The 20,921-nt window shown below is 32.6% G+C and overlaps 1 protein-coding gene and 1 long non-coding RNA gene across 2 annotated transcripts; both read left to right on the top strand.

Annotated features, from left to right (window-relative positions):
• The first annotated feature begins 8,833 nt into the window (after positions 1-8,833).
• Positions 8,834-10,610, top strand: LOC105789421 (uncharacterized). The gene is made up of 4 exons (XR_008191296.1): positions 8,834-8,975; positions 9,201-9,339; positions 9,732-9,867; positions 10,086-10,610. It is a non-coding gene; the product is annotated as an uncharacterized LOC105789421 (long non-coding RNA).
• Positions 10,611-12,371: 1,761 nt separating this feature from the next.
• On the top strand, positions 12,372-20,454 carry LOC105787546 (proline-rich receptor-like protein kinase PERK4). The gene is made up of 8 exons (XM_012613988.2): positions 12,372-12,912; positions 13,797-14,393; positions 14,485-14,571; positions 16,586-16,656; positions 16,761-16,837; positions 17,592-17,736; positions 17,895-18,056; positions 20,023-20,454. Exons 1-8 carry the CDS (start codon positions 12,465-12,467, stop codon positions 20,179-20,181), a joined length of 1,746 nt encoding a protein of 581 aa, XP_012469442.1. The 5' UTR covers positions 12,372-12,464; the 3' UTR covers positions 20,182-20,454.
• The last annotated feature ends 467 nt before the right edge of the window (positions 20,455-20,921 follow it).

The following is a 20,921-nucleotide window of genomic DNA, read 5'->3' as shown; positions in this document are numbered from 1 at the left end:
AGGACCTCTAAGGTACATTTACAGGTTTTTTACTAAAATAGTATTAAAAAAACCAAAATGGTATCTTTAAAAAATTATGTACCAAAATGGTACATTTTAAGTGGTGGAGGGTGGTGCATAGGCGGCACCTCCCTAGTTCTGACAAAAAAAAAATTGTTGACAAAAAAAAACTATTAAAATAAACTGATGGGACAACACACATTGGTCACGCCTATGGAAGAGGCGGCACTAGTCACGCCTTTCCCATAGGCGGTACCGGTCACGCCTTCCCCATAGGCGGCATCGGTGATGCCATCCCCATAGGCGGCACCCACTCCCCCCCAACCCCATCCGGCTCTATTTAAGGCATCAGTAAAAAAAATAGCAGAAGAAGAGAGGGAGAAGAGAAGAAAGAAAAAATATTTTTATTTTTATTGTTATTTTCAAATAAAATAGATTATGATAAGAACAAATTATTTTGTTAGTATTAGTATAGTTTGTTTAGTGTTATTTTTATGTTTTGTTTTAAAGTTATTTTGTTTATTGTGATTTGTTAGTTAGTTTTGTGTTTAGATTAATTATGTGTTTATTGTGAATGTTATGTTTTAATTTTTAATATATTTGAAAGTTTTTATGTTAGTAACTATTATAAAGTAATTGTTAGTTAGTGATAACAAAAAAAATAGAAATTGTTTTGAGAATTTTTGTTTATTTTTAAAAGATTGAGTATTGAAGATGGATAATCAGCTTTTCTTATGCGTTTATTTCGATAGAATCATCTTGACAACAACCATTGGATGTATATTTGAATGTCGACAATAAATAGCAATGAAATTTAATAGAAATGTCTCGTTCGATAATAGTAAGGAAATGATTAGTGCAAAAATTGTTAGACGTTGTGGGAGAAGGATCTCGAAGCTTTTCTACAAGTTTCCAGTTTTGACAAATCATATCAAATTCACCGAAACAGAACTTGTAGACAATGAAGATGTGGAGACAATGATCGCTCTTTATTGTGGGAATCAGAGAGACCAAAATGCATCGATTCAGTTATTTGCTGAGTTAGATGGTGTGAAGCCAACTGAAGATCTCACTGCATCTGGTGAAGAACATGGAGCTAAAGAGCCGTGTATGGTGAGTCCAATATCGTGCATTGATAATGAATCAACTATACGCGGGATCGATATCGATCTTAATGTTGCACCCGATATTGATGTGGTTGGTGATGGGGATACGATAGTAGTGATCCTTGTGATCAAGAGGTCGATAGTGATAGTAATCCCGATATGGACGAGACCCCCGATGATATTGACGATGAAGGCGTGAATGACGATGGAAACATTAACACCTCTTTAGTGGGGAACCAAATTTGACGTATTGTGATACACAATAATCTTGGGCCACACATGTCGCTCATAGACCCCGATGCAACACACGTAGTCGAGTTTCTAGAGTACCCTGAAATACTACCTACTCACCGACTGGTCGTAGATTCTGATCCTGATGAGTTGTTCGTAGGCCAGAGATTTGAAAGTAAGGAAGAGTGTGTATTTGCTATTAAGCGATATAGCATGAATATATCAGTAGACTACAAAGTCGCAGTGTCTAAACCGACATTATATACTGGAGAGTGTTGGAAGTCGGCGGAAGGTTGCAATTGGCGAGTACAAGCTGCATTTATTCAAAATTCACAGATGTGGGAGATGCGAAAATTTGTTGGGCCTCACACATGTACATCAACACGTATGACAGAAAATAATTGAAAACTTGATTCTAAAACTACATGTACGTGTATCATGCCAATGGTGAATGCCATGTCGACCATTAAAGTTTTGGTACTAATTGCTGAAATACAGGTACGATTCCAGTATCGAGTATCATACCAAAAGGAGTGAATAGCCAAACAGATGACAGTAGAGAAATTGTACGGGGATTTTAATGATTCGTATAATGAGCTATAGGGATGGATAGTCGTTATGCAGGAGCACGTACCGGGGACTGTCATTGAGTTACAGACACGACCTTATTACGGCCCGGATGACCAACTATAATCGGGAAAAAGAATTTTCCATCGGATGTTCTGGACATTTGATCCATGTGTACGCGTATTTCCCCATTACAAGCCATTTGTGCAAGTAGATGGAACCTGACTATACAAAAAATATACACAGATCCTACTTCTTACGGTTGCTCAAGACGGCAACAAGAACGTGCTCTCGATAGCATTTGCCATCGTAGATAAGGAGAATACGGAATCGTGAGAATTCTTTCTTACTAACCTACGGAGGTATGTTATTAGCAACGATAATATTTGCATCATCTTCGAAAGAGGGAAATGATTAATTGTCGTCATTAGGCATTCCAGTGTGCCATGGAGATTCGTTTACTGCATCCGACACATCGCTGCTAACTTCCACCGAGATTATAAGAATACGGACTAGTGGAGACAAGTTGTGAGAATGGGTAAAGGATAACCTTATCTTTTCAATATAAATTTTAATGTTATAGGGAAATACTGTAACTTATCTTTTCTTAATACATATACAGCGCACGAGCTAGAGCCACACATTTTTCGCCAAAGAATGACTCGACTTGAGAATGACATGGAGGGTTAAACAAACACATCTTTCCGATAGTGGTTGGGTACCATGGAGCCATGGCAATGGGTTCAAAGTTTTGATAAGGGATTTCGTTATGGTCAATTGACCACAAACTTGGTGGAGGGGATCAATGTTGTGTTGTTGAAAACATGACATCTTCCGATTTCATTTGTCTTCTCGGCTATATTCTACAGGTTAGCTACCTTGATGCCAAGAATGGGTTAGCAACAAGTTAACCAGATGGAGGCGAAATACTTGTTTGTCAAAGATGTCATAGATGTAATGGTTGCAAATCATCGGATGACGAGGTTGATGAATGTAGAAGTATATTCATGACGTCTTGAAACATTTCGAGTTATGGAGACCATTAATCGTCGACCCGGTATACCACCTAGGTCCTATGGAGTTGATATCTGAAACAGACGGTGCGATTGCAAGAGGTTCCAAACACTTTATTATCCATGTGCTAATGTCGTGGCAGTGTGTGCTAAAATCTCGCTCAATGTTAAACAATTTGTCGATGATATGTATACCCTCGAGCACACGTTACGTGTTTGGGAGAATAAGTTCCCCGTCTTGCCTGACATGTCTATGTGGGAGGTACCTCCCACGACTTTCGAGCTTGTCCCAGATAAAGGGTTGCGTAGGAATCTGAAAGGTCGTCCGCAATCATCCAGAATCCATAATGAAATGCACATTAGGGAGAAATTCGACGGCAAGCATTGTGGATTATGCAGATTAGCTGGTCATAATAGGAGTAAATGCTCGCAACGAAACTACCATATTAGACAATCGTCACGATCGAGTAGGAATTGAGCTTATGTAATCCAATGTACCTAATTTATATTACAAAGTTTGTTCCAATTTTTAATATTGTAACGTATTTAATTTATATTACAAAATTTATGACCACAAAGTTTGTTCCAAGTTTTAATGTTGCAATTAGTCTAATTAAATAAATACAAAGACTGTCTTTTTCTTGATTTATATTGTATTAGAATAAGAAAGTAAAAACTTTGTAATATTTAAATTGCAAGAAACCCCTAAAATTGATGGTTTGATGGTGTGGTCGTAAGGGTATATTTCTGCGGGGGTCGATGTTCACATTGTGAGTGATCGCGGCAATCAACATCTTCTTCAGCCACAGGTGGGGGTGTGCGAAACACGGAAGAAAAATCATATGCCCCGAACGCCATTAATGAGCTAGAGCTGGGAGGAGTGCTGTGCTGCGGTGGATACGACCCAAGAGGAGTGGAGTAATGCGGTGGATATGGGCCGGGAGGAGTGCTGTACTGTGATTGTACTGGACTAAAGATATCAAACCCGGAATGATATCTGTGTCCTGACGAGCCTTAGAAATAGTCATTGACCTGCAACACTAGATGAGAAGAACTATCAGTAGAATGTGTATACGACCGTTCAGGCTTGGGCTCGAGCTGATGTTCTGGCTCTGACTCGACCTCTAGTCGATGCATGTGCGGGGAGACTACAGTCGACTGCCCACCAAGGAAATATGGTTTTCCATTGCTAGAGTACCATTGTATGTACTCTAACGATGGTTGCAAATCGGAAGAAATATCCATCTGAGGTCTCCGCGCCATCCGGTTATCCCACACTGCAATATATTTTTGGTGCACAACCCGCTAATTATTTCCTTGTTTTCCTCTATTGTTAATTCTGTGAATCTTCCCCAACTGCATTGGCGGAGCCGGGATATATTGGATGCAACCAAATTGCCGGAGCACTCGATCCCTGTGGTACCACTCGACCATCTAGAAATTGATAATTGGTGTGTTAATGCACCACAGATGAGAATGAATGTGGGCAGACGAGGGTATAACAACCACATTTTCTGGTCTCCGATACGGCATCCAGATAAACTGCACGATTAATAAAATTGTTAAAATTTAACACGGTTCGAGTAAGATATACAAGGTAATTACATGTCACAAAATATTGGAATAGCTTACCCCTTCCCCGACATATTGTTCAATCATGAGACGATATATTGAGACAATGTACGACCTCCCGATGCCTGGATAAAAACTCCATCTACGAAAACAAATTACATGTTAGAATAGTATCATTAGAAGAAAAAAAAGTCAATTAATTGCTATAACAAGTTAAATTTTATCACCTGTTCACTAGTAGAAATACGTATGCTTGGTGCCTAACCGATGCCAAGAATGAGATCCGATAAAGAGCCCATGACTGCAGCAATATAAGACATCCGTCTATGTCTACGGCATCAGGCTTTGTCGCCTGACAAAGCTCACGATACAACATAGTCAGAACTGCCGAACCCCAACTATACGAGCAAACATTCTGCAAATCAGCAAATAAGGGTAAATACATCAAATGAACCTTGTTGTTGTTCCCATCCGGCATCAATACACCCCCTATAATATGCATAATGTATGCTCGAGCTGCGCACATCACCTCATGCTCAGTGGCATTAATTGATAAATGTTCAAAATTGGCTTTCAGCCATAAAAATTTCAAACCCGTAAAATTGGACTCAACATTGTTGGGCGAGACTCCTAGTAGGCTATAACAAAGGGCAACCGGTTCAGCTAACGTACTTACGCCCATTACGGTACTCCCGTTAACTAATAACATAATTTATTTTCGTAAATGATGTAGAACTTTTTTTAAGGGAACCCATGATTAACAAATAACAATATATTACCATATTATTAACTGTGTTTGATATGTGACAATCGTTCTTAATCAATGAACCCATTGCGATACCTGCAATTCCAAAATAAATTTCGATTATTAATTTCAAAGTTTGATGCATTTTAAATATTTATCAAAATACCTAAATTTTATATATTGCTTTTAATTACAAAAAATACCAAACAGCTTTTGTCTACATCATATTTTTTGCTACACTACATTAACAAAATAAATATATCTTAAAAATTCAAACTCAAACTCCAACTCAATGGTTCCATTCACAAATTTCATCTCAATGGTTTAATCTTAGATTTTACCTACATAAAAACAAAAAATAAATATATTAAAATAATAAAAATAACATACCAATAAAAAATATAACAAAAACATAACATAAACTATCTCAACATAATAAATACGAATATTATTATTTTAAAATGATAATAAGTAAAATGTATTGGTTTAAAATATAATATATATATATATATATATATATATATATATATATATATATATAATAACATGCCAACTTAATTATTGTCAAAAATATTTTTTTTTATGTAGAAGGATTCAAAAGAAATTTTATTTATAATATTTATAAAAACATAAAATAAAATTTAAAAATTAAACTCTTATTCTCAATTATAAAATCTAAAAGAATTAGAACATATAAACTAATTCCTAATTTATCTCATAAATTCCAACTCAATGGTTCCATTCACAAATTCCATATCAATGGTCTCATCTTTCACCTACATAAAAATAAAAAATATGAAAATAATCAAAATAACATGCCAAATAAATTACATAAAAATATATCTAATCAACCTAAAACATACATAACAAATAGATTACATAAAAATAATAAATAAAAATATTTTCCAACTTTAGTTTAACCTATTTGAAATTTAAAATAATCTTAATTTAATAAATAATGGTTTGGAAATATTGTTTCCCAACTATTTCTTTTTGAGAGCTGGTCGAGGAATCTAATGAATGACCTTTGGGAATTACTAGCAACTAAAAAGATTTAAAAATCTTTTAATTTTGAGAAGCAAAAATAATTAACAGTATAATAACAAGTTTATTCATAACAAGATTTAAATCAATAATATTACCTTCAAAGTATAATTTGATATTTATATATAAATTTTAAAAATATTATTACCTTATATTTTATTTATATCATGAGTGTAATCATAATATATAATATATAATATATAATATATAATATATAATATGCTTGACATGTCAGCCTTAAGGTAAGTGGATCTCATTATTGATTATGTTATTATCATGAGTTTTGTCAAGGAGTGATTTTAGGCCATTTTAAAAAAATTTCTATCATCAATTAATATATTAAAAATATTGTTCTCTATTTATATTTGGGAAGCAAGTTATTTGATATAAAATAAATTATTAATGAATGAAAATATAAAATAAATACAAACATACCTTAATAGCTTTTTTAAACCAAATAGTACCTTATAAAATTAAAATTAAAAATTAAATCTGAATTAAATCAATAATAATAACAACAAAAACAAATTAAATTAACATTAATTTGTAACAATTTTTTTTTTACCTTTTCTTAAACACCTAATCTTCCTTAAACAACAAAGGGTTAGTTTGGCAATGCTTTTGAAAAGTGACGTGGAGAAGTGCTTTTGAAAAGTTTGGTTTAAAATTTGAGTGTTTAGCATTACTCTCAAAAAGTGTTTTGAGAAATAAAATGTTCATTTTAGATATGTTATTATCAAGTAACAAATATACATTTAAATAATATTTAAATTAGTTAATATTATTATATTTTAGTAAAAATATAAAAAAATTATTATAACTTGTTGTTAATATTTTAACATATGAAATATAAATTTTAAATATTTTAAACAATAAATATTAATTATTTATAAAATTTAATTAGAATATATAAACTATATTTTAAATATTTAAATATAACCATTAAATATTTGTAATTAGTATTTTAAAAATATTTTTTATTTTTAATTAATAATTTTAACACATTTGCAATTAAGCACCAAAAAGAAAAAAGGGAAAGTACCATGTTATTGGAGGGGTGAAAAAATAATTAAGCACTAAGGGCCTGTTCTGCAGTGCTTAAAAAAACACTTCTGGCTCCAAAAGCACTTTTGAAAGAAAAATTGTGCTAAACAAGCTACTTTTGGCTGAAATTTTTAACTTTTTGGAAGTGTTTTTCAAAAACACTTCTGAAAATTAGAAGCAAAATTTTTTAGTTTTTCCTCTCCCAAAAACACTTTTAGTGCTTAATTACATTTTCACCCCTCCAATAACATAGTACTTTCCCTTTTTTCTTTTTGGTGCTTAATTACAAATGTGTTAAAATTATTAATTAAAAAAATATTTTTTAAAATACTAATTACAAATATTTAATGGTTATCTTTAAATATTTAAAATATAATTTATATATTCTAATTAAATTTTATAAATAATTAATATTTATTGCTTAAAATATTTAAAATTTATATTTCATATATTAAAATATTAACAACAAGTTATAATATTTTTTAAAATTTTACTAAAATATAATAATATTAACTAATTTAAATATTATTTAAATGTATATTTGTTACTTGATAATAACATATCTAAAATGGACATTTTATTTCTCAAAAGCACTTTTTGAGAGTAATGCTAAACACTCAAATTTTAAACTAAAATTTTCAAAAGCACTTCTTTATGTCACTTTTCCGCGTCACTTTTTAAAAGCACTTTTCAAAAGCATTGCCAAATTAGCCTTAAAAGTGCTTTTGGGTGAGGAAAAGCTAAAAATTTTAGCTTCTACTTTTGATAAGTGCTTTTGAAAAACACTTATAAAAAGCTAAAAATTTCAGCAAAAAGCAGCTTGTTTAGCACAACTTTTCTTTCAAAAGTACTTTTGAAGCCAGAAGTGCTTTTTTTAAGCACTGCAGAACAGGCCCAAACTCTCCTTTCTTTTTTTCTTTCTTTCTTTTTCCCTTCCCTTCCCTTCCCTCCCTCTTCTTCTTCTCTTCTTTTCTTCTTCTTTCTCTCTTTCGACTAGCTAAAAATGGCAATTGGAGACCTTATAATGGTCCCCAAACAAGTAGTCACAGGCCTTCAAAGTGACATGTCCCATCCTGCAGCAGCAACCGGTGCCGCCTTTGGGAAGGAATGACCGATGCCGCCTCTGGGGAAGGCGTGACCGGTGCCGCCTCTTCCCCAGGCATGACCGGTGTTGTCCCGTCCCATCATCACTTTTTTTGTCAAATTATTTTTTTTAAACAGTTTTTTCAGTTTATTTTTTTAAATAGTTTTGTTTTTTTTGTCAGAACTAGGGTGGTGCCACCTATGCAGCACCACCCTCCACCACCCTAAATGTACCATTTTAGTACATAATTTTTGAAAGATACCATTTTGGCATTTTTAATAGTATTTTAGTAAAAAACCCTACATTTACCTATTCTTAGAGCATGTTTGGTTGGGGGAATAGGTATGCATTCCCCCCAATTCTGCGGGCCCACCACCAAACGGGCTTTTGGTTGGCTGTAATGTTATTACAGCCCGAATCAGTTCTGCCCTTATTACCCCTATTAGCTGTAATAGCCATTCCCCCTTCAGCGCCGATTAGGGATTCCATTCTCGTTTCTTATTTTCTATTCCATTTTCTGCCATCATCAAGCTTCATCCTCTCGGACGTTTCCCTTCCATATTGTAGAGGTAATTTTTTTCCCTTCCATCGATTTCTGCTTCTTCTTCTCGTACGTTTCTTTTCTCCTCTTTACGTTTCTTTTTTTTCTCCATTTTATCAAGAACGAAAAATGCTTAAAATCGAGTTCCCTTTTCTTTCTACTCCTAACTCTACAGCAGCTTTCTTAGTTTGTTTTGCTTGTAAGGAATTTTTGGGGTTAACAATAGACACTTTTGCTTGAAAAAAATTGTTAGTCAAACGGCGTTAAGGGTAAAATCAAGTGAGAAAATGCTGAAGAGAGTGTTGTTAGCGAGAGAGAAAAGAGACCCAAGTCGAAGTCAATACCCAAATCGAAGCTGAAGAAGAAACCCCCACTGCTTTCTTTTACTTCTTGTGAGTATTACTTTTGAATCATTTTTTGTTCATAGTATTGGTTAACATTTTGTTGATTATAACATTCCCCTGCCTGGAAATTTCATGCTTTTATTCGTGTGCCCTTGTCGTGTAAGAGCTAAAATCTATCTGCTTATTTCTTGACTGTATTTTTTATGCAAAATTTTGAGTTGGTTTTTTAGGCTTGCAAATGGATTGTGTTTCCTTGCCTGTAATGGAGCAAATGTATATGCAATATATATATACATATATACATGTATGTGTCTGTGTGTTCTGGAAAGTGAGCTTTGGTTCTTAAATCAAAGGATTTTGCCTGCTAGTTTTGTTGCAGAAATTGAATGTCCTGTGAGAGGCATTAAACTAACAGATTTTTTCATTTTCTTATACTCAAGGGAGGATTTTCGTAAGGAATTTCAAGAGCAGAATCCGGACATCAAGTCAATGCGCGATGTATGTTATGGTTTAAAAACACAAAATCTTATTTAGGGGAAATGTCAGCATTCTCAACTAAATTAGTTAGTTAACAGGGTAATGAATGCAGCCATTGTCTTTATTCTTTCTTCCAGTTTCTTCCATCATATATTAGGTTTTGGTCATTCTGTTGTGGTAATATGCACTGAAAATCCAGTCCTCATTTGAGTAACCTTACATGATAATGGTTCTTAACTATATTGCTTGAATCATATGCATGTGACACAGAATGTGCCTTGAATGCGGGAAACCTCATATGATGTGTTATTTTGCAGATTCCTTGTGAGCCAAGATTGCATTAAGCCACTCTGTGATCTACTAATATGTCTAGATCCACGAATTGTGATGGTGTGCCTGGAGGGGCTTGAGAATATTCTGAAGGTTGGTGAGCCTAATAAGGAAATGGGAATGAATGGTGGAATCAATCTATATGCACAAATGATAGATGAGTGCGATGGGTTGGATAAAATTGAAAACCTGTAAACTCATGACAACCATGAGATATACGAGAAGGCTGTGAAGATCTTGGAGAGATACTGGGCTGAAAAGGAAGAAGATGAACAGAATATCCAAAATGGTGAGGATAAAATGCTGCAAGGCTTTAATTTTGGAGTGAACCAGCAGCCAAGTGTTCCACCTGGTGGCTTCAAATTTGGTTGAAGTGTTTTTAGTTTGGGAATTGGGGCCATAGTTTTGTAGGTCTACCACATTGGTCGCAATGAAATTATATTAAGTGGCCTTACAATACATAAATTTATCATTTCTTTTGAAAAGAAAAGAAAAAAGCAATTATATTAGTAGATTATATATTATTTTTATAGTATTATATAGTACTTTAGTATATTAAATATGTATTGCAGTTTAAAAATAATAAAAATAATAAAGTAGATTATATATTATTTTATAGAATTATATATTATGATTTTAGTAAATTCATATAAGAATATTTATATTAAAAATTTTATTAAATTATATATTATTTTATTAAATTATATTTAATAATAATTATGTTAAAATATGATTAAATTATTTATTATTTATATTAATAATCTTATTAAAATTTAATAACAATTACAATAATCATCTATTTAAAAAAAATTCTGCTAAGGGTATTCTAGTCATTTTAGTTTTTTTCTTTATGCTATTACAACATCATTCCATTCAACCAAACACAAGAATACTATTACAGTTCTATTCCATTCCATTCAACCAAACAATTGAATTACTATTACAGTTCTATTCCATTACAGCTCTATTCAATTACAGCGAACCAAACGTGACCCTAAAGTTTACATGTTTATTAGTGAGTTGCTATACCAACCTTCATGATGGATTTAAGGAAGAATTATATGAACTATGAAAATATATTCTACATAATCAGGGGCGGGATGAAATGGGCATATTGATGTTTAAGCCCTTCTACTATTTAGTATTACAGTTTTTTTTTTGCATAAAAATTTTAAATTTAACCCCAACATTTTGTATTCTTATCCTGACCCTAGCCAAAATTTTCTATATAAACTAAAAATAGGCAGTAAAGTAGGAAATAGTAAAAGAAAGTTAAAAATATGTTGTTTGTCCCTATACTTATATAGAAATTAAGATTTAATCCTTGTGCTTTCAAATTTAAAAATTCAATCCTCCTACTTTTTTCAATTTAAAAAAATCTTAACTTTAATTATTATCATCGTTGGTAGTTTCTATCAGAATTTGTCAACTTACCATATTTATTTCCTGTCAATCATATGCCACGTCATATGAGGATAGCCTAATCAGAATTCCAAGTTGACAAATTTTGATAGAAAAATACTTACGATTTTAGTGATTGAGCTAAGATTTTTAAGTCGGTTAAAATATGACATAAATCCCTGTACTCTTTGTAAATTTGTAAATTCAAGTCTAACTATTAATATTGTTAAAATAATTTCGTTAAATTCAGGTTATTATAAAACCAATTTTTTTAGTTACATAGCTACCATTTTTTTTATTTCAAAATGTAACACCAACACAATCAGACCTGAAATTTGAAATCTAAAAAGTAGAGCAACTAAATTCTTTGAAATAAAAGTAAAAATTCTAAATTTGTAAAGAGCACAAGGACCTATGTCATATTTTACCTTTTAAATCGAAAAGCAAGAGGGATTGGTTTTTATTTTTTTAAAGCATGGAGACTAAATCTCAAATGTCATCAAAGTATAAGGACTAACAAGATATTTCAACCTAAAGAAAACTGAAAAACAATAACTAACTACCAAACTAAACAAGGGTGGCTGAAACACAAGAAGAGGTTAAAAACTCCTGCTTTGTCGGAAACCACCGGCGAAACGACAGTGACTCCTTTCTTTCTCCAATGGCAGTTTTTATATCCAATCCCTCTCACTTTCCTTTGAGAATCCCCTTTCATTTTCTTCTTCTTTCAGGTACTTCTCTTTCCTATTTTTCTCTGCAAATTTTTTCATCATTGCATAACACATAATGTCATTTGTATATTACAGATTGTTGAAGGTTCTTCAACAATCAACAGAACCCATTTTTATATATATTTTAAATGAATTTTTCAGGGGTCTTCTTCAATTGTTTTGTTTGATCCAATGGAATAAAAGAAGGGTTCTTCAGAGGATTCCACCTAATCCCAAAAAAAAAGGAAAAGAAAAATGGAAGCATCCTCTGAGTACTCTTCATCTCAAGGTCCTCCAGCACCAACATCAGGTTCATCACCAAAAAGCTCTTCGCCGTCGCCGTCGCCGTCGAAATCGTCTTCTCCACCTTCGCCTTCGACATCGCATTCGCCGGCGTCACCGTCTCGGTCGGTAGCTTCTCAAAAGAACGATGATAATTATCAATCCCCTCCGTCTGGTAAAAGTAGCAGCGGCAACGGCCACAACCACCGTTCTCCTCCACCTCGTAAAAAGGGTAGTAATCATCATAATGGATCACCACATCCCAAAAGTTCATCAAATAAGGACGATGTGGATGGGAAATTTATTATAATAGGAGCAGCTGCAGGTGCTGGATTATTGCTTTTTGTTGTTGTTATTTTCTTTGTAGTTAAATGTGGACGTCCAAAGAAGAAGAAACAAAATCCACAATTCCAACCACAAGGTAATTTAAACGTACAATATACTGTCAATATCATTCTTTTGTTTGTTTCCCGAGAATCCTTTATTTCTCCATGGATGACACTATGGGAAAAAAAAACCAAGGAAGAAAGCTTGGGATTTTTCCGAGTGTTCACCATAAAGCTTGCATTGCCATGAAGAAGGGTTAATTCTAAATTTCTCTTATCAAGAGGAAAAAAAAGGAATAAAGGTAAAAATACCTTCCGATCTCTTTCAAATTCGAAATTAAGCAAATAAGATCTTATAAAATAGAATAATTTAATTTCTGGTAATTTCGAAAAGAACAATGAACTTAATGTTTTTCATCCGTTGTACATGAATTTGTTTGGATAATAATAAATTTAGTCCTCAAAGTTTACATATTATGTTAATCTAGCTCTCAATGATTACATATTATGTCAATCTAGCCCTCAATGTTGCTTGTTAAATTTGTTGATATTGACACAAATATGTAAACATCAAGAACCAAATTTGTTATTATACCAATCAATTTTATGTACAATTGACGGAAGACATTAAAGTCATAATTTTTTATTTTTGAAATTGACAGGGATTAAGTTGCTTTGATTTTTCTAGAGGGACCAAACTGCTCAATTTCGAAATTGATCGGGACCAGAGGTCTTTTTACCATTGTGAAGGGATTAAAATGGGCTTGGTTGAGCCAGGCTCAAGCCTTGAATGTTCAAGCTCGAGACCGGCCAATATTTTAAACATGCCTAATTTTTTTATCCAAGCCTATATTTTGAGTCTAATATTTTTGTTCAAACCCTCTTAAATTTTAAGACAAACCTTTAAACTTGTACAAGTAACCTAGCTCATGAACAGGTCTACCAATAAATAATTTCAATTATGTGGCTTATGTTACAGGTAGCGGTGATCCACACTACTATAACACAAATGGGGGAGTACCACCACCAAATGGCTATGGTGGCGGCAATGGATGGAGTTCATCATCCCCAATGCCACCACCAAGTGGTGGCAATGGATGGAGTTCATCATCCCCAATGCCACCAGGACCAATTTATAGTGGTTCAGGAAGACAATTTTATAGTGGTTCAGGACCAATTTATAGTGGTGAAGCAACAAGCAACAATTTCTCAAGTCCATACCATCAACAAATGCCACCACCAACCCCAAACTTTTCTATTGGGTTCAACAAAAACAGCTTCACTTACGAAGAGCTTTCGGTTGCTACAAATGGATTTTCTCAAGCGAATATGATCGGTCAAGGTGGTTTTGGATACGTTTTCAAAGGTGTATTACCAAATGAAAAAGAAGTTGCAATAAAGTGCATGAAAGCTGGTAGTGGTCAAGGAGATAGAGAATTCCAAGCTGAAGTTGAAATAGTTAGTCGAGTCCATCATCGTCACCTCGTGTCACTGGTCGGGTTTTGTGTCGCCGGCGATCAACGAATGTTGGTCTATGATTTTGTTCCGAACAAAACATTGGAACATCATCTCCATGGTAAAAAAAACCTAATCCCTTGCTTCATTCAACATACATTTTAGGGATTTGACATGAATTAATGTTGTCCTAAAAACCATTACAATTACAGGAAAAGGTGTTCCAGTCATGGATTTTACTTGTAGACTTCGTATTGCATTAGGTGCTGCTAAAGGACTTGCTTATCTCCATGAAGACTGTAAGGATTTCCTAACCTCTTATTTTTCTTTATATTTTCGATCTGCTAACTCTAGTTCATGTTATCAATGGCAGGTCTTGGAATTAAATTTTAGGGTTAAAATTTTTTAGAAATTTAATAGAAAAAAATTTAAAAATTTGAAGTATCCAATTAAAATTTTTAAAAATTTTGTGAGATTATAGAAAAAGTGGGGTTTCTATTTTTTTTTTTTTTGTTGAAGTTAGTAACTAATATTTCTTTGAAAAAAAGTTGGACCAAAAAGAAGTTTGGGCCCCAATATGGAAATAATTACCAAGTTCAAGAATTAACTTAGTTGATAAAACTTCAAGGCCCAATGTGAGTACAATTTCCTAGTTTAGGTCCCAATATGGGAACATCTATCAAGTTTAAGGGCTAATTTAAAAAAAAAAAAGAGTACATACCTTAATGCAAAAACAACTATCAAGTTTAGGCCCAAAAATACAATAACCCTACTTATTTTAATTAGATTTTTCAAGGTTTATAAGATTTTAACTATTTTTAGTATATTTTTAATTTTATAAGATTATTTAATATATTTTATTTAATCATGTAAAAATAGTGTAATATAAAAATCATTTAATATTTCATGACATTTTGAATATTAGTGATGGGAAATTTTTATTTTAGGTCATGTTGGAGTTCTTAAATTTTAAATAAAATCAAATTCAAGAAGAAATAAAATAAAATCGGGTCAATGATGAATCGCATAAAAAAAAACGGCTATTTCTATCATGCTATCTTTCTTGCATATACTTTTCAGAATTTGAAATTTAGTCTTTAACTTTTATATATGAGAATTTAATCTATTTAGTTTTCAAATCTCAAAATTTAGATCTAATTATTAATCCCGTTAAAATTTTTAGTTAAAATTTTTGGTGTGACATTTTGAAAAAAAATTCATTTGGTAGCTATATAAGTGAAAAAATGACATTGTAATGAATAAGAATTTTAACAGTGTTAACAAAAAGTAAAAAAACTAAGTTCCTTAAAATAAAAATACAAAGACTAAATTTCACATTTACGAAAAATACAATGACTTGATGAGGAGGAATCAACTCCCTTTATTGGGAGAAGTCTTTGAAGTATTGTTCTCTAAGCAGCTAACCTGGACCTTGAATAGTAGAGGTGTTGTTCTTTAGGTGTCTATGCTCGATTTTAGCCTTGAACTTTGTCTCCCTACTCCAAGAAGAGCCCAAAGAGGTTTACGAAATTTAGATGAGAGTGCCTAGGTCCACCAAAGAAACATTTTATCATTTTAGACTTGGTGGGGTTCGAACCCAAGCCCTTAAATGGTAATAACACTACCACTTGGCTAGCCAACCCAGGCACTCCCGTCTAAACTCTATGAACACCTTTGGGCACTCTTTGGAGTAGAGAAAAAAACTCGAGGCTAAAACCGAGCATAGACACTCCGGGAACAGTACCTCTATTATTCGAGGTCCGGGTTGGCAACTCAGAGAACGATACTTTAAATACTTCTCCCAGTAAGAGAGTCGATTCCTCCTCAACAATGCACCTTTTTTGTTGAGGCGAAGGTTGGTCTCGAACACTCAATAGTGGAGGTATTGTTCTCGAGGTGTATATACTCAGTTTTAGCCCTCGAGGATTTTTCTCCCTACTTCAAGAGCTTGAACGAGTTCACAGAGTTTAAGCAAGAACGCCTAGGTCCACCAAGGAAATGTTTTATCATTTTGGCCTTGGTGGGATTCAAACTCAAGCCCTTAAAGGATAAGAACACTACCACTTGGCTAGGCATAGGCGCTATTAATAAACTTTGTGAGCCTGTTCGGTCACTCCTCAGAGTAAAGAGACGGAAATTTGAGGCTAAAATCAAGTATAAACACCTTGGGAACAATACATTTACTGTTCAAGGTATAGCTCGGCTACTTAGAGGACAATACTTCAAAGACTTCTCCCAATAAGAGAGTTAATTCCTCATAAACATAACTTATAGCATATTTTAACTTTCTTATTTGTTGGTTGAACTATGCAGGCCATCCTCGCATTATTCATCGTGATATCAAAGGTGCCAATATTCTTATCGATAACAACTTTGAAGCTATGGTATCTTTTCTTTTAAAGATTGAAATTATTTTTCTAATGCACCTTTTAAATTCAATTATCTAATTATTTCAAAATTACCAATGTTTTTTTTAATAAATTTGTAGGTGGCTGATTTTGGGTTGGTTAGACTCACTGCTGAAAACCACACACATGTTTCAACTCGTGTAATGGGAACATTTGGGTAAGACTTTTTTTCTTTTTACTTCTATTATAATAACCCTTCAATTGAGTTGATGTCACAAGCTATGAGGTACCAGTTCAATTGGGAAAAATTGAAAATACCCTCATTTTTCAAAGTAAATTGAATTATTTTGAAGGTGTTTTTGTCATTTTTATATCTTTTACATAGAAAAGGGCTAATATACGATTTGGTACTATATTTGGCTTCAATGTTCAATTTGATACCTGAGTTTTTTTTATACCAATTTGGTACTTAATAATTTGGCTTCAGTGCTTAATTTGGTACCCAAACTAAACAAACATCATGTGACCAATAAATATTTGACATGTGTGCTCTAGTAAAAAAAACATAGGTGCTTAATTGGGACAAAAGAAAAACTTAGGTACTAAATTGAACATTGAATTCAAACTTAGGTACTTTTATTGGACAAAAAAGCTCAAGTATCAATTTGGAAAAACTTGGGTATCAAATTAGGACAAAAAAACCTTAGGTACCAAATTGAACATTGAAGCTAAATATAGGTACCAAATAGTATATTAATCTTATAGTAAAATACATGCACACATCCATGGCTCTTTAATCTTTCACAATTATATTTTACCATTCAACCGAAATCTAATTTATTATTTACATAAACTTTTATAGATATATTTGTTACATATTTTATTTTTCACTCATATTGTGAGTGTGCCACAATCAAATATGTTGTATCCACTATTAATTTCAACTTTTTTTTTTTTGGTTTCTAATATAGGTACTTGGCTCCCGAGTATGCTTCAACTGGCAAGTTAACAGAGAAATCAGATGTTTTCTCATTCGGGATTATGCTCTTAGAACTCATAACTGGAAAACCACCTGTTGATCTTTCTAATAAAATGGAAGACACCTTGGTGGATTGGGTATATTCTCTAACTTAACCTTTCATTAACGATTTAGTTCGAAACGATTTTGAAATAAAGTTGTGATTACTAAATAATATTTGGGTTTTTTTTTAAAAACAACCCACATGTTAAATATAATCAAATTGAATCACACTAAATTTCAAATTTGTGAATAGGCTCGACCACTTTTGGATCGAGCACTTGCGACTGGTAACCATGATGAGCTCATTGATCCACGTTTGGAGGGTAACTACGACCATGGTGAGATGCAACGCATGGTGGCATGTGCTTCAGCTAGTATCAGACACTCAGCCAAAAGGCGCCCAAAAATGAGTCAGGTTGATAATCATCTCTACCTTTTATAGATGTTTATAGGTCGAGATAGGTCAGTTTTAAACCATATTTATGTATGGTATCAATATCATATATAGTTGCATAGCCCACTTTAAATATGGGTCTCAAAATTTGACCATAGTTGTTTAAACTAGACTGGATTGACCGATTAGACTGAGAACTGACCAAGGTAATGGTTTAGAGAAAGGCGTCAGACTGGTTAACTTGCGAACTGATTATACTAGTTAAACCAAGATAAAAAACAGGTTGACCTGTGATTGAACCAGGCTAGAAAATCGATTAAAAATTTTTTAAATTGTTTTTTTTATGTTTCATTTAGCCAAATTGTACGAATCAGTCGGCCACCAATTCGACTGGTTTGACTACTAGTTCAATTCTGAAAGCCTTTATTTTGCCCAAACTCACCCATATTTACAAATAAGTAACTCAAACTCGTTTAGATATACCCTTATTTTTATTTTTTAAAATATATATTACTTTTATTTAATACTTAGTTATTATATATATACATTTCTTTTACTAACATTATAATTTTTCTCTTTTTTAATCAAAATTTTAAATATAAAGAGGTTAACATATTTTCTAATATTTACATTATAGTATAATATATATTTAATTTTCATATTATATAAATTACATAATATATATAAAAAGAAAAATAATATATTATAAACTTGAAAATGGATTGGATTGAGTCCAACTAAATATGCTTAAATTTTTGCTCAAACACATTTCTTGAAATTAATATTTGTGTTCAACTCCTAAATATAGAATAGTCCTTCAAGCTTAAATGGATAGCCTAATCTTTGTAAATATATAGGGTAAATATACCTTTTGGTACCTAAGGTTTTTATGGTCTAATTAGGTAGTTAAACTTGACTTTAAGGTTCAATTTGATACCTAAAGTTTATTTTGATCCAATTAGGTACATGAACTTGGCATCCTGATTTAAATTGGTACTTGAACTTGGCTTTTTGGTCCAAATTAGTACTTACGTTAAATGACTTATTTGAACCAATTTAAACTACGAAGCCAAATTCAACCAACTAACTACTTGGATAAAAAAAAGTTTAGGTGTCAATTTAAACATTGTGGCCAAGTTTAGGTACCTAACTGGATAAAAAAAACCTTAGGTGCCAATTTGAACCTTGCAACCAAGTTCAGGTAACAAAATGTATATTTACCAAGGTAGTCAATATCGCACCAATTGATGCACCGTTTTCTATTGGAACAGGTGCATATCGCTACCGATCTGCTTCAATGTACTGTTTTAGATTCATCATATTTTTTAATAAAAAAGTAATATATGCATATAAAAATATTTACAAATGTCTAGTGAATTATATTAAATAAATTTCAAATATAAAATATTCATGCACCCGTCAACACACAATGTTGGTAAAAGTTTTTACTATTCATTATCATAATGATAAAAATTTAGAGATTTTATAATTTTTTTAGTATTTTTCACGCACCAATTGGTACATGATATTTTGACTAGTTACATAAACTTTATTACTGAAACGGTGCACACCGATGAGAATCGATGTGAAACTGACCATACTAATATATTTACCTAATATATATACTTTGTTGAGTGTTTTTATGTGTCTGTCCTTCAAAGAGGCTAATTTTCCTATTTATATGATATGGTCCTTTGGATGTGACATCCTAGGTAGGCCCATGCAAGCCAACACGTAACTTACTTTAGGATTAATACGTGTTCACTAAATATGAGTTTGCTTGCATGATTATGTGAACCCGTCACGCGGGATGTGCAAACACTTCACATGCAAACTCATGCTAGCGAACTATGTAGGCTATCACAACTGGATCGGGTCGATCTCAGTTGGGTACCTAAATTGCGGGTCGGTATATGGCAAACACCTTAACATACTTTAATAATTTTTTATCATTATTTAATGAAAACATGTCAATCATTGGAACCAGATTGTACGTGCATTGCAAGGAGATGCGGCCTTAGATGACTTGAATGTATGGGTAAAGCCAACCGATAGCAACATCAGTTCCTTAGGTTTACCAACCCAGGGATTTTCGAGCAGTGAATACAACTCATCTGGTGACATGCAGAATCAACGTCGTTCTTAAACATGTTGGAGCAAAAACAAAACCCCAAAGAAGAAAAACAAAACATTGGACAACAAAACGATTTTTTTTACATCAATGTATTTTGGTTTTTTATCAAAATTATTTCCAAGACATTTTGTTGCTTTGGATCATTGTTAATTTAAGGTGGTTTTTTTTTACCTATTGTATCATGCTTTCTTTTATTTATGCATAGAGTGGGTAAGGGGTGAAACCACAAAATTACTTTAGTGAAGGCAATAATGAATAATAAATTTTCAAGGGATCAAAGTATAAGTTTATCATTATATTAACTTATGATTGACTAAATTTAAAGGGCCTCTATAGAAAATTTATCATTTTTGAGAGGCCAAAGTCATTGACTACTCTTGTCTCTGCCTCTGGAATGGACCATGTATGGTGAATGACCTTGTTCGTGAGATGACCATGATAGTCAATTCTATTTCGGTATCGCTTGTATTGGTTAGAACGCTTCGTTTTGGTATTACACTAGTACAACCAAGGGCAACACTCCCCCTGAAATGGGAAAATAACAAATTTTCCCCTTTAGATTTTATAGAATTATATGTTAGTAAATGGTTAAATTTGTACTTTAACCCCCTAAAATGATAAATTTTTAATTTAATCCTTTAAAATTATAAATATCTAAGTTAATGCAATGATGAAATTGCAATTTAGTTCTTATAAAAATAAATAACTTAATTTCAGGCCACCAAAATAATTTCTAGTTTTGCCCTAGTAAC

This window comes from Gossypium raimondii, chromosome 2, assembly GCF_025698545.1.
Source record: "Gossypium raimondii isolate GPD5lz chromosome 2, ASM2569854v1, whole genome shotgun sequence".
Taxonomy (NCBI): Eukaryota; Viridiplantae; Streptophyta; class Magnoliopsida; order Malvales; family Malvaceae; genus Gossypium; species Gossypium raimondii.
Note: the sequence above shows the minus strand (reverse complement) of the source record. Positions and strands in the feature narration are given on the sequence as shown.

What these genes read in the sequence shown, in the direction of transcription:
- LOC105787546 (XM_012613988.2), top strand. Translation starts at nt 12,465, where the DNA reads ATGGAAGCATCCTCTGAGTACTCTTCATCTCAAGGTCCTCCAGCACCA. An exon ending in TCCACAATTCCAACCACAAG is followed by an intron (nt 12,913 to 13,796) that starts GTAATTTAAACG and finishes CTTATGTTACAG; the next exon opens with GTAGCGGTGATCCACACTAC. An exon ending in ATAACAACTTTGAAGCTATG is followed by an intron (nt 16,657 to 16,760) that starts GTATCTTTTCTT and finishes ATAAATTTGTAG; the next exon opens with GTGGCTGATTTTGGGTTGGT.